The sequence below is a fragment of the Ylistrum balloti genome, unplaced genomic scaffold (genome assembly GCF_031769215.1).
Source record: "Ylistrum balloti isolate Yb309-2 unplaced genomic scaffold, AGI_CSIRO_Ybal_v1 Utg370008, whole genome shotgun sequence".
NCBI lineage: Eukaryota > Metazoa > Mollusca > Bivalvia > Pectinida > Pectinidae > Ylistrum > Ylistrum balloti.
This window is the reverse complement of record NW_026782082.1, coordinates 1,282,949-1,299,316: the sequence shown is the minus strand read 5'-3', so window position 1 is coordinate 1,299,316 and position 16,368 is coordinate 1,282,949. Positions and strand designations below refer to the sequence as shown.

Sequence of the window (16,368 nt, the reverse complement as noted above, 5' to 3'; positions counted from 1 at the left end):
TCCTACATGAGCTGAGGTGGGAGAAATAATGATGAATTTCCCTGAAAAACCAACAAAATGGCATTATCTATAAGTCTTACTGTATTAATCCATTAGCTTTATAACTCCATGCCTGGTGATAAGTCAGTCTATATCACTGTTCCTTAAAAATCAAACAGACTTTTTCCTTGTCCTGTAATAAGCCCACCACCTTCTTTTGAGTTAATGCATTGACCTCATTGGCTTATTACAGGACAATAATTGATCCCATTTACACTTTTGTAAATTGCCTGAATTTAAGTTTCTCTGTTGGAAAGTTCAACAATGCTTTATGTTTAAAAAAAATCCCGAAATTTTCCTTTTAAGTTAAGGAACATTCATGAAACTGGGCACGGAACATTATTAAATCTCATGGGTGATGTTCATTCTTCATTTTAATGTCTATGGGGCAAATGTAAAATTTTATTTTCAGTTTTTTAGCCGATTAATCGTTTGAGGATGTAGGCCCTGGGGGCATAGAGTGTATTTTCATTATCACTAGGCCGTCTGAAGTTGATATCTACTGACTCTGATCTCCTCGGGAATAGGATTTTCAATATTGAATCGGAGATTTAATGAGATAATGATCATACTATCCTAGATGGGCATTGGATCTGTTAAAACTCTTTATATTTAATTTATCAAAATAAACAAATAACATATGTTTGGTTTCTGTATAATCTATTTCGGATTATAAACAAATTCTTATAACTAGTAGCTCATGATTTGATATTGGAAACATAAAATTTGAAAGTGTCCATTATGGTAAATAATCTCATTTGATATGCTTATCCTTCTAACAAATGTCCAGCTGTCATTTTCTCTACATTAATATTTTGTAATTTTCATTTTTTATTAGATTAACTTAAATGATATTTAAAACTTCATATATTTAACATAATTAAAGATAAGAATTAATACTAGTAAACTTTTGGTATGGATCATGATGATTTTCATTTTCAAAAGAAGTTTGCAGGATTAAAGAAGTTAGGAGTGCATTAGGTATAATTCTCTCCCTCTGTGATAGTGTACCTGCTGTAATTGTCTCCCCTGAATGCCTTATTTCAATAGTGGTTAGATAGATTAAGTATGTTTTTGATGACTTGTGGAGTTGAAAGAAGATTCATTTACTTTCATGATTAAGCCATTAGACTGGTTTTACCTGTAGACATATTGGTGATTAAATATGTTTGAAATTTATGTTTCAGAGTTTACAAAACTTTCCCAATGCCATAACTAAGCTTTAGATCTTGAAATAACATGGAATAAAAAAAAAATTTGTGAAATTAAAAACTGACCAAAGCTATGCTAGAGACAAAGGGGTTTTACAAAGGTATTTTATTGTACTATGAATAGTATAAGTTGTAGTTTTAACACATTGGTTGAGAGTTTTGTATGCAGAGATTCGTCAATCTTCAAACATGTATCTTATTAATGTTGGTGTATTTTTGGTTGCTTCTTTGGATTTTTGTCCTTGATATATCTTAAATATTTCTAAAAAGAAAATCCTGTTTTATTTTCAAAAAGCTAAAAAAAAAAGCACAAATGTCAGATATTCCATCTAATCCTGTAAACGATATCCATGCTGATCGAGACAATTCAACAAATAATATGTGTGAGATGCGTGTATATATATATACTTATATATATACATATGTCTCACACATGTTATTTGATTATTATCAGGAACTTCTAGTATTATCATTAAGTAGTTTCATTTACTTCATAAGCTATCATTCAATTAAGGATTAAAAAATGAAGTATTTATTTGAGTTAATTGATTTTATCCATATCATTTTAATCAATATTTTTTGAGTTATTCATTAACATTTTGTTCCGAAGAGATAGTATCAGTGGCAATTTATTTGTTTTTAATTCTATAAAATGTTTCGTGAAAACAAAGCATGTGGTTTGTGGTAATTGTATTGAGACCAGAGAGCATCGAGATAATGCCAGAGTTTAGAGAGACTATTGATCCGATCGTGAGATTTGTTTTTGTGTGTTATTAGCCGTTCTATAAGCTGATTATAAACTGCACGTTTCATCTGGTGTCCGTCATTCTCCCTGATCCACCATCTATCTGAAAAATGCGAAGAGGTGCTTAAACTAAGTTCATAAATCATTCGAGTGGCAGACAAGATTGGCTAATTTTTTTTTTGTTTCAAAGTAGATTAAAATTACGCAGAAAATATCGGTAATTTTGTGTACGAAACGGGTTTCTATAGCTTCGGGAAAGGCTATATATCCCACTTATCCGCAGTTTTTCGCGCTGACTTGTAAGCCCCATGGATAATCACTAGTACAATCTCCAGATCTTGCCTAATTTTAAAGCTTAAATTCCAATTTATACTTGTGTTGGAAATTAAATTTGGGTGTGAAATCTAACATTTCCATTTCCATCTGAAGGCTACGCAGTAATGAAATGCTGTACTCAGTTGATTATCTTACCTTTTTAAAAAAATATTTGTATGACCTGACTTGTATTTATCTGTGAGGGTTCCTCTAACTTCCATCCAGTAATTCACACTATTGTGTGATTACAGGGAAATTGAGAAGACCAATATGACCTTGTGGTTGCCAAATTTTACAGTTTGAATATCTAAGACATCCTAATTTTGTCACCAGGGACTTTCTATAAGCTGGTTCTATGATGATCCTATATACAGAATATTACATAGTAAAAGAGGTATACGTGACACCGAGGTTAAATAATTGTGATGAGCAATCTTCACTTTGAGACCAAACTGGATTACTTCCCTTTGATTTGTTGAGTATTAATTTTGAAATTAACTTTTAGTAATTACTGGGAAAGTTCCATTGAAATTGCTTCTGGAAATATTTTGAAGAGTTGTACGACGTTTGAATGTATATGAGAAGCAAATTCAACTTTATAGTGTAATTTCATCAAAGAACGAATGTTGGGATATATTAATCATTGCACCGTATTTTCAGGATTATAAGTTGCAGATTGGTGGTCGGACGTGCGGCTTATGTACTAGTGCGGTTTATATATGGACCCCCCCCCCCCCCCCCCCCAAAAAAAAAATCGACAGAATTGAGAGGGGGAAAAAATGAAGCATACGAGTACGAGACCTTACCGAATCTTTTATGAGTACATGTCAATCATGTGTTTGTCACTGAAACAGATCGTCTAGAACCGTCATCGCATACACGATGATTTTAAGATTGAAATAAATCAAAATTCTTGTGGATTTAATTAATCAAACCTTTTAATATGAATCACAAAAATAACTTCTAAACTTTCGTGGTTACTTCAGAAGCCATAGCGGAAGTTTACAATAGCCTGATGCATCCTGGGATCGATAGGTCATCAGGTGATAGGTCAAATTCAAGAAAACTGCCATGCTTGTTTACGATAAGAATGGCTTCATGTAACTTAGGAGAAATAATATGGGAATATAAGAATTTTGTCAGCATGGAAGGGCCTTCGAAAATATCATATATACTACAGACATCGATGGAGAGATTGTTAAGTAAACCATACGTAACATCAGTCCCTATATCTGTACATAGACAATCTTTAAAGGCTTCCAAGCCAAACAAGTTGGATAATTGCTTTTTTATGTTTTTGAGACACATCGATAAAATTATACTATTTTTTTGTGTATAATTCATTTGCAAACCTATATTAAATGTTTCACTGTCTATCATGATAAATTTCCTTCTGTTGTTTGTTATATCAACAAACTTTGGTCAACACAACGGTTACCATATCGTAAGAAAGGGTGCGATTTATAGTCCAGTGCGGCTAATATGAGGATCAAATAGAAAAAATTGTTACAAATTGGCTCAGTGCTTATATACCGATGTGCATATAACCCTGAAAATATGGTAATATCTGTAAAGCATGCAATTGTACTGGTTGTCAACCTTTTTGAGCCAAGTATTAATTCGTGCAAAAGGTCGTCAATACGCATTGACAAGAATCGGTACTTGGTGAGAATAGGTTGGCAACCACGGCTGTGATAATTTTGAACATATTTTATCATATCAAGTTTTTTATATTTGAATGTTTAATGTGTAATTGATTTTTATGGTTACAGAAAATGAAGACAAAAAGGAACTATGTAAAGTAGCGTACACGGAGGATGAGCTACAACTACTGCGAGATGCTATTGAGGACATGTACTACTTTGAATTTGTAATAGGTATGTTACAAAGTTTTCAGGAATGTAGTCCTCCCATTTCATGTATTATAGCTGTCCACTATGTGATATACAGATTTCTGGTGGTAGTACTGAGGTGAGGATTCCTGAATGGATAGTCGAGTGATTGTACAGTATGTTTTAATTTTGAAGTAATTGGCCTTGACCTACTAAACCCCGACATTTTGACCCATTCCAAATCACCAAGAGGCTCTTATACATACACAGCAATACTCATCAGCGTGTAGAATGAGAAATATTTCTTAACAGAATTTTATTATGATGAGTGGGATTTGTCTTGGAAGAAAAGCTGAACATTTCAGGCCCAATAGACCTTTTGTCTTCTCTGCTGATTCAGTTCCATCCTAAAAGGGAGTCTGACTTAACCTTTGAAGAAAATTTGAAAAATACAGACCCGATATACCTCTTGTCTTCTCTGATGCAATGTTATTCTGACTATGTAATAATATGTCTATAAAGGTTGTCAGTCTCCTTTAATTATTTAATGGATACAATTTATAATTAAAAGTTCATTTGGGAATATATTCATGCAGATTTCATTGATTGAGAGTGATGTGAAAGAAAACATTTACCTACCACAAGATATTAAGTTCACTTTCACCGATATAAAATCAAAGGACTAAACTGATTTAAAAATGGAAGATCAAAAGGTTTACAAATGTTGCTGAGTCAGCATATTGTTTTAAATGACTCACAGAAATTGGGGGAAAAAACAATATTGTGTGATCTTTATAAGGAAACTGCAAGACTTCCTTCATTTGTAGCTGTCCACAGGATATTAAATCTAACAAACACCTACTGTCATATATATTTATACTGAACAACCTTCATATCAACAAAAGTTTTTTGTAGATCAATTGGAAAATAAAAGTGGTATATCATAAGAAAAGCTTATCCTAGCTGGTACTGCACATGCCGGCTACTTTTAGTCCCACTGCATGCTTTGAATATGGAAAGGGTCTTGAAAAATTATTTTTAAATGCTTTTAAAATTCAAGTGATGTCTCCAGTGTTCTTGCTGTAACCACTGGCAATGAGATTAAAATTTGAAATTTGATGTCGTTATTAAGTAAATTTGTTCATAAACTTGATTTATAGCTACTTATCATAAATGATAGATGATCATGCTCAATGTACGTAAAACGAAAAGATTTTTGTCGGCTTAAGTCATTAATTCATGGACATTCAAATGTAGCTAACTTTACCATATATCTTGTGTTAATAAGTTAAGAATTTTGTATTCAGAGTAAGTTACTAATAAATTTTATTATGAAATTTATTTATTGCTCTTATTAAAATAGTATGAATGATAATATATACAGGGAGGAATGGGTACCAAAGACAGTAGAGTAATTTCACTCTGACCCGATCTATTTGGGATTCTGAATCTTTCACGCATACTAATAGAAATCTTGCAGATTTTTGACATTTCATGATTTTTATTGTTGGACACTCAAAGGTAATTAAAATTTATAGAAACCTGTCTCGCCAAATTTTAAAATGAGATTAAAATTTTAATTAAGATTAGTTATTACAGGAAGCTAAATTTATGTGGCTCATGATATATGGAAAAGATGATCTTGCATATCAAACACGAATACAGTAATCTCGGGATGAAAGACATTAAGTATTTGACAGCTCGCAAAAAGATATTTCTTGGACATTTAATGACATATATTTAAATTTAGAGCATATTGCCATATCTTAGAGTCATATTAAAATTAAAGTTTCAATTTTAATAAGAAAACTTTGAAAATTTTGAAATTTATGTAAAATTTAATTTATTACTTTATAATTACATGTTGCATGTTAGATGAGTTGACTAAATATATGTAAACAATATACAATCATGATTTTTAACTATTGTCAAGCTTTTTCTACTTTTGGATGTTTAATCTATGGATGTTATGTAAATGTCAGTATATGTGTTCTTCCATTATATAAGTGTTGATGGCAATTGCCATTTTGTTTGTATACAACATATTCCTTCTCTTGAAAAACGAAATGGGATCTTGCAATACTTGACCATTAGGGGACAAGAATATCTTATTTCCTTGTTCTACTGCCTGAGAGACTTAATAGAGGGCAAGAATATTTGTCATTTCCCCACTGCCTGACCGACTTAATGCCTTATATGTTCTGCCTACCACTGTACTTATAATAACTGGTCATTGGGGAAATGAAATTTATCTCTGTAGTATTTTATTAGCCAACCATCTGATGATTGTAATTTGTAAAACATTTCCAACAAGTCACCATCTTTGGTTTAGGTATTAATATTTTGTTATTTCTAGATAAGTACTGGTTAGGTCTTTCTCAGTTTTTTTCCTGTGTGTTCACTTTAGTCCTTATTTCTGCTTTATCCCATATTCCAACCAATCCGAAAAACAAAATGATTAACAACATTGCTAACAGAAGGCCATCTTGGATTTTGACAGGGGTAGTTTGTTATCATTATTTTTAGAGAAGTACTTGATAGATCACCCTCAAATTGCATATGATAGGTAGCCATCTTGGATTTTGAAAGTAACAGTGTCCCGAGAAGCATCAACAGTTTGTTATCACTATGTCCTGAGAAGTACTGGATGGATTTCCCTCAGATCTTAGGTTTCCCTTGGTCCGATCTTGTGCCTTTTTGGTTTTAGGAATGTCAGATAAACAAAATATTGACAGGCGACCATCTGTATTTGACAGCAACCGAAGATTGTGATTACTACTTCTTGAGAGGAATTCTCAAATTTCATATCATTAAGAGGAAATTAATGAAATCAGAGAAAAGATGGGGAAAGGTCCAACTTTGAAACAGCAAATGAAGATCAAACAATAATGAATGCTGATATCCCATAGATCCTAATGGGATCTCTTTTTACAATATTTTGAACAGTTACTGTAGTGTCTTTTAATTTAGATCAATGTATGTTAAATATATCCTGATTACGATACAGATGATATCCCGGTACGAGGGTTCATAGGACACCTAGAAGAGGGTGGATACCTGCCACATACACACAAGATATATCTGTGGGCCCACCTCAACTTCAATATAGAATACAATGGTGACCAGGTGAGTGTGTCGAGATTGTTAACTCGGATAATAATAGTTGTAATAATTCATATTTCTAGTGTTTGATAATTTGTAAAATTTGTGATAAAAAACCTCTTATCCTAGTTTTTGTGTTTTTTTGCGAGATTCCTGCAAGATGCAGTGAAAAAGAACATTTAAATTGATATCAGACTTATACAAAATGTTGACAAAATGGTATATTCTTTGCTTTTTTAATAGATTATCTATGCCAATGTAACGACAAAGGAACAAGCACCTGTAGGTCTCGACTCAGCTGTCACTGCTCCATTTGAAGTGGCATTTACTTACAGTGTCAAATGGCACAAAACAGAGTATGTACTGGTGATGTCTTCAAAAAGTTCATGAACTGTGATCCTTTATTGTTTTAACAAGAATCATTGATCAATGATATTTATCTATCTATATAGTGTGCGTGTTGTAGCGTTTTCACATGATGAATAAATCTACTTACATCAGTGGCATTAAGAGAGTTGGAGGTACTCGTCTGTAAACACTTAGATTCTGTTTCACTCATGATTTCAGTTTCATTTGATGGAGTTAAGATGAAAAGAGGGAAATTTGACTGGTCTTGGCTTAAAATAATCACTGTTTACTTCTGTGTTACATATATCATTTTAACTGTAGAGGTCATCTGGAAGGTCAGAAAACATTAAAGCATTCATATGTCTTCAAGAAAGTCGGGGGGCATCTAAGTATTGAAAGGTCATTTAGAAAGTCAAAGGTTATAGCAGCATTGAGAGGTCATATAGAAGACCAGGGGTCAAAAGTCATCCATCCAAGAAGTCAGAGGACATCTTATAAGAGATCATTAAGAAAATTTGGGGTCATATCATCATTTAGGGGTCATCTAAAATGTCGGAGGTCAACTACCCAGGTGTCATATCAGCATTTAGTGGTCATAGGTTGTGTCAGTTTTCAGAAGAAATTTTGGTTTAACTTGAATTTACTCAGTAAAGCAATTTTCCTGTGCATCTTATCTAACGGTCGTTTATATCAGTACATTGACACGGGACAGTCTGTTACTGACTGGTTAATCAACTCTGATAGGGAATCAAATAAAATGTTTTTATTATGTTTCCGCTCAATAACTGATTAACTTAATTACAAAAACAAACATTCTGAAATCAATAGAAAATGTACTGATAAGGAACAGCTGATCTGTTTAGTCTTCTATAGTATTAGTCACTGTCTATTTCTGGGCTCATTTTCAATTTCAGAATGAAATATGAAGAAAGAGGAAAGCGTGTCCGAGACAACAGCTTCTTCCCAAAAACACTAGAGGTGAGGCCAATATTTTCTGTATGAATTCATTCTTTTACAGTAAAGCCTGTTTAAAGCCAATTACAGTGATCTAAAGCAATATAGAATCACACACTCTGTGATTGGTTATATCCTTGTTTTCAATATGCAACAGTGACTGTGATTGATTATATCTCTGTATCCCATGTTTTCAATATGCAACATAACAGTGACTATGATTGGTAATATTTCTGTATTCCACTATATAATAGTGATTGTGATTGTTTTTATCTCAGTTTCCACTATATAGCAGTGAGTGTGATTGGCTGTATCTCAGTATCTGCTATATAACATTGGCTGTGATTGGTTGTATCCTAGTATCTCCTATATAACAGTGACTCTGATTGGTTGTATCCCTATATCCCACATTACATTTTGTTGATTGTTGTTTTACAGATCCACTGGCTGTCCATCATCAACTCCATGGTGCTGGTGTTTCTTTTGATTGGTTTTGTTGTTATTATACTGGTATGTCAGCTATTTATAAATTAAAAACCTTATCAAATAAAAAAGTTAAAAAAAAATATAGGTTTTTTGGAAAGAAATGTTTATTGATTTATCCTGTCACAATTGGAGATAAAATTAGAGATTTAGGCATGATTTTAATCTATGGAAATATACATTGCATCTTCAGATCCACAGCTACCAAACAAAGTTGGAAATAAATTTTACTTATGTCTATTTATGTCTTTGTTACTAGGGTAGTAAAACCAAACCTTTAAATACATAAGGGATTGTCCTGATCTTTATTTGAAAAGAAATCAAAGTTCAACATGGACTTAAATTTTCTGGGCCAATTTCACTCTGCTGAACATACCCCAGAGTCCAACATGGACTAAACTTCACTAAATTTTACTTCGCTGAGTGTAAAACTTTACTTTTTTCTTGATTTATCAATAAAAAGTTGTATTACTCTTGTTTTTGCTTTTTCACAGACTAGAGTGTTGAAGAGTGATTTTGCACGTTACAATGTGGACGAGGAGGAGAGCGATGATTTAGATAATGATGATAATGGATGGAAAATTATCCACAGTGATGTTTTCAGGTTCCCTAGTTTTAAAAGTCTTTTCTGTGCTATCCTAGGTAAGTATGCATACAATATCTCATTTTGATATTTGCTGGATTATGTATGGAAATATTTCATATTGACTCAAAATGGCTATGGTCAACATATTGGGACACTTTGCTATCATTTAAATCTGAATTAAAATTCTGTACACCATTATCAAATTCTTCAGTGCCATCAGTAGATGTTAGGTGCAAAATCTTCATTAAAACCCCTTAGGGAGCCTCATTTCCATTTGGTCATTTGATGTAACTTAATGACATGTTAATTGACAAGACCACTTTTGACACTTTTTTGACAACGATTTTGGTACATTTCTGTAACAAATTAATCAAAGCATTAAGGCCTTATGATTCTGATTATAAAGTTAATAACATCCAATATGAAGGACATTAAAGGCCAATAGTTGAATTTCACATATGTTGTAAAAAAAGAAAAATATTTAATAATTATGTGCTTCTCAAAAATGTTTTGCTGATGTTGGGCAACATACATGCTCATATCTGCTAGCATTGTCTAAGCTTGAAATACAAGAGAAAGTATATGACTGACAGTGTCTTTAATTATATATTATATTGTAACGCCCAGTGGTGCAACAGGACCTATTGAAGCTGTTCTATGTAATATCATGATTCCAATATAGAAAGAAGGTTGAAGAACTATCTAAAATTATTTGTTAGTAGGGAGACGATTGTGAGATATAAACTGTTTTTTAAGTTGACATAACAATAACACTAGGTGTACCTGTATAGTTTCTTCAGGGCTGTTTAGTTACATCTGTTATGTAAACACTGTTTTAATCTTATTTTCCTTTAGGTGTGGGCACACAGTTTTTAGCTCTTGCCACAGGAATAATGATGATGGCTATCCTTGGAATGTTCAATGTCCACAGACATGGTGCCATCAATTCAGCTGGAATTATTCTGTTTGCTTTCACTTCATGTAAGTTTAACATTGAGCTCAGGGGTATGAAAACATTGTGTTGGGCACAGTATGGTCTCATTTGTTTTGATGATCAACATAAAATTCTCAATGCATGGATTTGATCAAAATTCAAAGATAACTGGAGACTTGGCAAAAGCTGACTACTGATGATTGTAGAAAAAAATATTTATTAAGGTGATTAGGGAATACCTGTGAAGGAGTACCTGTGGGGGAGTACTAGTGAGGGAGTACCTGTGGGGGAGTACCTGTGGGAGAGTACTAGTGGGGGAGTACCTGTGAGGGAGTACCTGTGGGAGAGTACTAGTGGGGGAGTACCTGTGAGGGAGCACCTGTGGGGGAGTACCTATGGGGGGGTGGAACCTGTGGAGGAGTACCTATGGGGGAGTACCTGTGGGGGAGTACCAGTAGGGGAGTACCTGTGGGGGAGTACCAGTGGGGGAGTACCTGTGGGGGAGTACTAGTGGAGGAGTACCTGTTGGGGAGTACTAGTGGGGGAGTACCTGTGGAGGAGTACCTGTTGGGAAGTACTAGTGGAGGAGTACCTGTTGGGGAGTACTAGTGGAGGAGTACCTGTTAGGGAGTACCTGTGGGAGAGAACTAGTGGGGGAGTACCTGTGAGGGAGTACCTGTGGAGTAGTACCTGTTGGGGAGTACCTGTGGGGGAGTACCTGTGAGGGAGTACCTGTGGGGGAGTACCTGTTGGGGAGTACTAGTGGAGGAGTACCTGTTGGGGAGTACTAGTGGAGGAGTACCTGTGGAGGAGTACCTGTTGGGAAGTACTAGTGGAGGAGTACCTGTTGGGGAGTACTAGTGGAGGAGTACCTGTTAGGGAGTACCTGTGGGAGAGAACTAGTGGGGGAGTACCTGTGAGGGAGTACCTGTGGAGTAGTACCTGTTGGGGAGTACCTGTGGGGGAGTACCTGTGAGGGAGTACCTGTGGGGGAGTACCTGTTGGGGAGTACTAGTGGAGGAGTACCTGTGAGGGAGTACTAGTGGAGGAGTACCTGTTGGGGAGTACCTGCGGAGGAGTACCTGTTGGGGAGTACCTGTTGGGAGTACCTGTGGAGGAGTACCTGTTGGGGAGTACTAGTGGGGGAGTACCTGTTGGGGAGTACTAGTGGGGGATTACCTGTTGGGGTGTACTAGTGGGGAAGTACCTGTTGGGGAGTACTAGTGGGGGAGTACCTGTGGAGTAGTACCTGTTGGGGAGTACTAGTGGAGGAGTACCTGTTGGGGAGTACTAGTGGGGGAGTACCTGTGGAGGAGTACCTGTTGGGGAGTACTAGTGGAGGAGTACCTGTTGGGGAGTACTAGTGGGGGAGTACCTGTGGAGGAGTACCTGTTGGGGAGTACTAGTGGGGGAGTACCTGTTGGGGAGTACTAGTGGGGGAGTACCTGTGGAGGAGTACCTGTTAGGGAGTACTAGTTGGGGAGTACCTGTTGGGGAGTACCTGTGGGGGAGTACCAGTGGGAGAGTACCTGTTGGGGAGTGCTAGTGGGGGAGTACCTGTGGGGGAGTACCTGTGGGGGAGTACCAGTAGGGGAGTACCTGTTGGGGAGTACTAGTGTGGGAGTACCTGTATGAAAAACATGACATTAGTTTGTTCTACTGTCACTGATTTGAAAATCAGTGAATTTGATTGGATTTTGCTTATCATTGATGTAAACAAATATGTTCAATAACTTCATTTCCAGGTCACCTGAGAAAAAGTCTCAGGGTGGCCTATTGCAATCCTCTTTTGCTGTGTGTCATAAACTTTCAACATTTTCAATTCCTTCTGGAAAACTCCTGAACTGATTTCAATGAACTTTACAAAAATCCTTCCATGGCTTAAGACACACCAAAATTTAACTTTATGGTCTCCAACCCCCAGGGGCCTGACGGTCAGGGCCAAAAAGGGTCAAATTGATTAAAATTTCAATTTGAGGTACTTTTCATGGGTGGAAAGGTCTTCAGATGCTTTACAAAAATTGTAAATTTCATGACACTAGGGTTCCAAATTTCCCCCAGGGGAGGGGGTACAAGTGACTATATTATACAGAGGAAAATTATATTTTTGGGCATAAGTTGTTTATTTTCTTTCAGAAATTGTTCAAACTTGGTTAGAATTCATTCTTTATCAGTATAAACTGACTGTTTGATGAGATGCACCTTGACTGACCCCCAAGGACTGGTGGGCGGGGCCAAAAGTGGATCAAATTGAGTGAAATTTCAAAGATGTTTTACTGTACCTGGATTAAAGATTTTATATAGAAAAATGCAAATCTTGAGTGAAATTTCTTTTAATTCAAATCTGGTGATAAGGCTTACATTTGTATTATATCACTCTTTTAAACAAAATCATGTCTGTGACATGTTACAAGAACCATTGTGACTCAGGTGACCGTTAAGGTCCTTGGGCCTCATGTATATCATCAAGGCAAAAAAAGGCAAACTAACACTTCATATTAAAACTAACAAGGTTATATTAACTAGTGTATTCAGGTATTTTGAATTACCCAAATCTTTTTTTCTTTTTTTCAGGTATTGCTGGTTATGTAGCAGCCAACATGTACAGAAAGCTAGGGGGAGATAACTGGGTGTGGAACATCAATCTAACTTCTTGTTTATTTGCAGGTAATGTTGAATATCCTTTGATCGTTTAGGGCATGAAAATCCTATATCTACCAGGAATATTAGTCACTTATTTGATTTCACCATTTATAAGTATAATTTGGTCATATCTTGTGAGTTAGCAGTCAAAAATGTGTTGTAGCCAAAATAATTTCTAATTTACCTGATGTATTTCACAAATATGGAAGAAAATACCACATTCATTCACTTGATTTCACACTGTTTAAAAATATAGTACCAAGGTAGTATTATTCTGCCACACTTGTATATATATATATGTAATTGTACACACAAGGCAACATCAGGTTTATTTATGGTATTATTAGAGAAATGCTGTTATAGGTTAGATCATAGTCACATGACCACTTATCTTTTATGGTATCAATGATATGATATCTTTGTAGGAGAATGTTTTAATTGATCTTTATAACAAAAAATTAATACTTCAGCGGTAGGAATATTATTATCCTTTATAGGCAGACATCGCATCAATACAGTCAGACAAATATTGTATAAATCTACCCATTATTACATGACATAAAGCTGGTGTTTGGTAATAAGCCCACCCATATCTATTGCTGTTACTATGATAAAAACAAGGGTTATGTTCCATAGTCCTGTAATAAGCCCATCTCCAGATTTATAGAAGGATTTGAATTCTTTGATTTCCTGGTCTTATTGTTGGATAAATACAGTAAGATAAATGTGAACTATTGCACAAGAAAAAAATTTCATTCCTGACGTTAATCTTTCAACTAAACACTTACATTATTAAGGTATATAATTCAACAGAACTATTTATTTTGAAATAAAGAAAGTTGTAATATAATTCATTTCAAAGGCGAAGGTATAACAAAACAAAACAACAAAATAAGTGAGGTTGATTTGAGATTGCAACAAAATCATGATTAATATATGACAATCTGTAAAATTTCTCTGTTAATGACATCCATGGTGTTTTTATTTTTTTTTTTACAGCACCCTTCTTCTTGGTGTGGGCAGTGGTGAACTCAGTAGCCTGGGGCTATGGTACAACCCAGGCGTTACCATGGACAACCATTGTCTTACTTATGTGTTTATGGTTATTTGGTAAGTATTAAGGTTTTACAAACCAGTTGATTTGTTTAACCATCTTCCCGCCCAAACTTCTGCGACATTCTTGTTAGACAAAGACTTCTCTTACTCAGGACAAGTAAATCCTGATTTTTTCCCTGTGTGAGATTTCCCTGTCTCTCACTAGGGTTGAGACAAGCTACATATGGCCTTTGCACATTTTGAAAACTACTCAAATGACGTCACTGACGTGACCTGGAAGTGGAACTACTTATATGAATTCACACACATACGCTAGTTCGTCTGCTACTGAAATCTTTTGTGATCCACATAACTGAAAATCCACAAAGATTGACACTCATCTTAATCCACAATATTAAGATCTTATTATTAAAATATCAAGAGTATAATTTTAATTGAGGTCTTATTTGTATGTTCATTAGAATTATATTTTGTGTAAGATTAAATCACAATGTGTGAAATGCCTAAGGTGCTGACCTTGTCTCTATTCATACGCCATCCACATACTTTTGTTTACACACAATACGCTTCGACTTGTATTCGGACAAGGAAAACGTGGTAAGAGAAAAATGATAAATCACCTCATTTAAGGTGAGATCGGGGGAAGATGATTTAACTATGAAACGTGAAGCAAGAATCGCGTTGGACAACTTTATAATCTTCAGTTTTGGGTTTAGATCCCCCTATCTCACCCTAAAGGAAGTGAAAGAGACTATAAATCTCACACTGAGAAAAAGCGTGTGGATTTTACCTGTCCAGGGTAAGAGAATTCTCTGTCTCAAGTACAAGAATAAGCATGTTTTATACATAGTTTTAGTGCCAGAGGTTACCTGTTAAATGTATAAACACAAACATAAAGAATAGATTGAAATTTGTATTCATTTTACACAAAATAAACTACTCTTCTACAGATTTGTAGTATAACTGAAACCCCATGGCACTTCAGGGAGTCTGATAAGTGCAGGGTAACATATTACTTTATATGACCTTTATATGACCTGTAATGAAATATGAAACTGCATGAAAATTTAACATTAAACATGTAATTACAAAACAAAAATATTATCTGACTTTGGGGTTACAATCCAAAAATGTTGAATCCTAAGGCCAAAAATGATTGAAATTAAGGCTGCAGTCTAATTGAAAGAGAGCCCAGAAGAAACAAAAAAGTAAAGAAAAAATTAACAACACATTTAAAAATAAGGTATATATTACTAAAAAGGAATTTTTTCAGGAGATTCGACTTAAAGATAATTCTGTCTCTGTTATAGTCGGCTACCCACTCACTGTATTAGGAGGCATATTTGGTAAAAATTGGGCCAATGGATTTGATGCCCCTTGCAGAACAAAGAACATATCACGAGAAATCCCACCAGTGCCATGGTATAGATCATCTTTTGCCCATTGTCTTGTGGGTGGATTCTTGCCCTTTAGGTAAGTGCATTTAACAAGATGGTCACAATGTTTCGGGTCAATCCCTTGAATTTGTTAGAAGTGAAAAATTCTTTGCAAAGGTTGTTCAATAAAAAATCTTCTGATTGATAAGATTATCTGTAACGAATTTTACTGTCAGGTAATGAGATCAAATAATTGCTAAATAATCAAATATTTTAAGAACCTTTTATATCAAAAGAACTTATCTGTTTCAGACAGGTTTATTATAAAGGTATGAAAAGAAATTATTTGTATCATTCTGAGTTGACATTGTGTTATAACATTGCTGTTACAGTGCTATCTCTGTGGAGCTGTACTATATCTTTGCTACGCTGTGGGGCCGGGAGCAATACACCTTGTACGGAATCTTATTCATAGTGTACGGCATCCTGCTGAGTGTGACAGCCTGTATTTCTGTTGCTCTCACCTACTTCCAGCTGTCTGCTGAGGATTACAGGTGGTGGTGGCGCTCCATCTTCAGTGCTGGGTAAGTGATTGTCAATTTAGCTATTAAAGAACATTTTAGGTGGTGTTGAGATACAGGGCTCCTGGTAAAAATCTCAGAGTGGTACAATTACCATTTCTTTGGCAATCCCCGTCTGTATGATTTTATCATTTTCTCGAAAACTGTTGAACTCTTGATATAG

General features: G+C 35.1%; 1 protein-coding gene across 1 annotated transcript in view; it reads left to right on the top strand.

The window, feature by feature from the left end:
• LOC132548300 (transmembrane 9 superfamily member 1-like) overlaps positions 1-16,368 on the top strand; it is a 32,322-nt gene that overhangs the window by 15,042 nt on the left and 912 nt on the right. Inside the window, exons 4-14 of the mRNA XM_060212156.1 lie at positions 4,083-4,187; positions 7,150-7,268; positions 7,488-7,600; positions 8,507-8,570; positions 8,985-9,056; positions 9,524-9,671; positions 10,471-10,596; positions 13,124-13,216; positions 14,192-14,302; positions 15,559-15,721; positions 16,017-16,208. Of these exons, the coding sequence (XP_060068139.1) occupies positions 4,083-4,187; positions 7,150-7,268; positions 7,488-7,600; positions 8,507-8,570; positions 8,985-9,056; positions 9,524-9,671; positions 10,471-10,596; positions 13,124-13,216; positions 14,192-14,302; positions 15,559-15,721; positions 16,017-16,208 (1,306 nt within the window). The remainder of the gene's footprint in view (positions 1-4,082; positions 4,188-7,149; positions 7,269-7,487; positions 7,601-8,506; positions 8,571-8,984; positions 9,057-9,523; positions 9,672-10,470; positions 10,597-13,123; positions 13,217-14,191; positions 14,303-15,558; positions 15,722-16,016; positions 16,209-16,368) is intronic.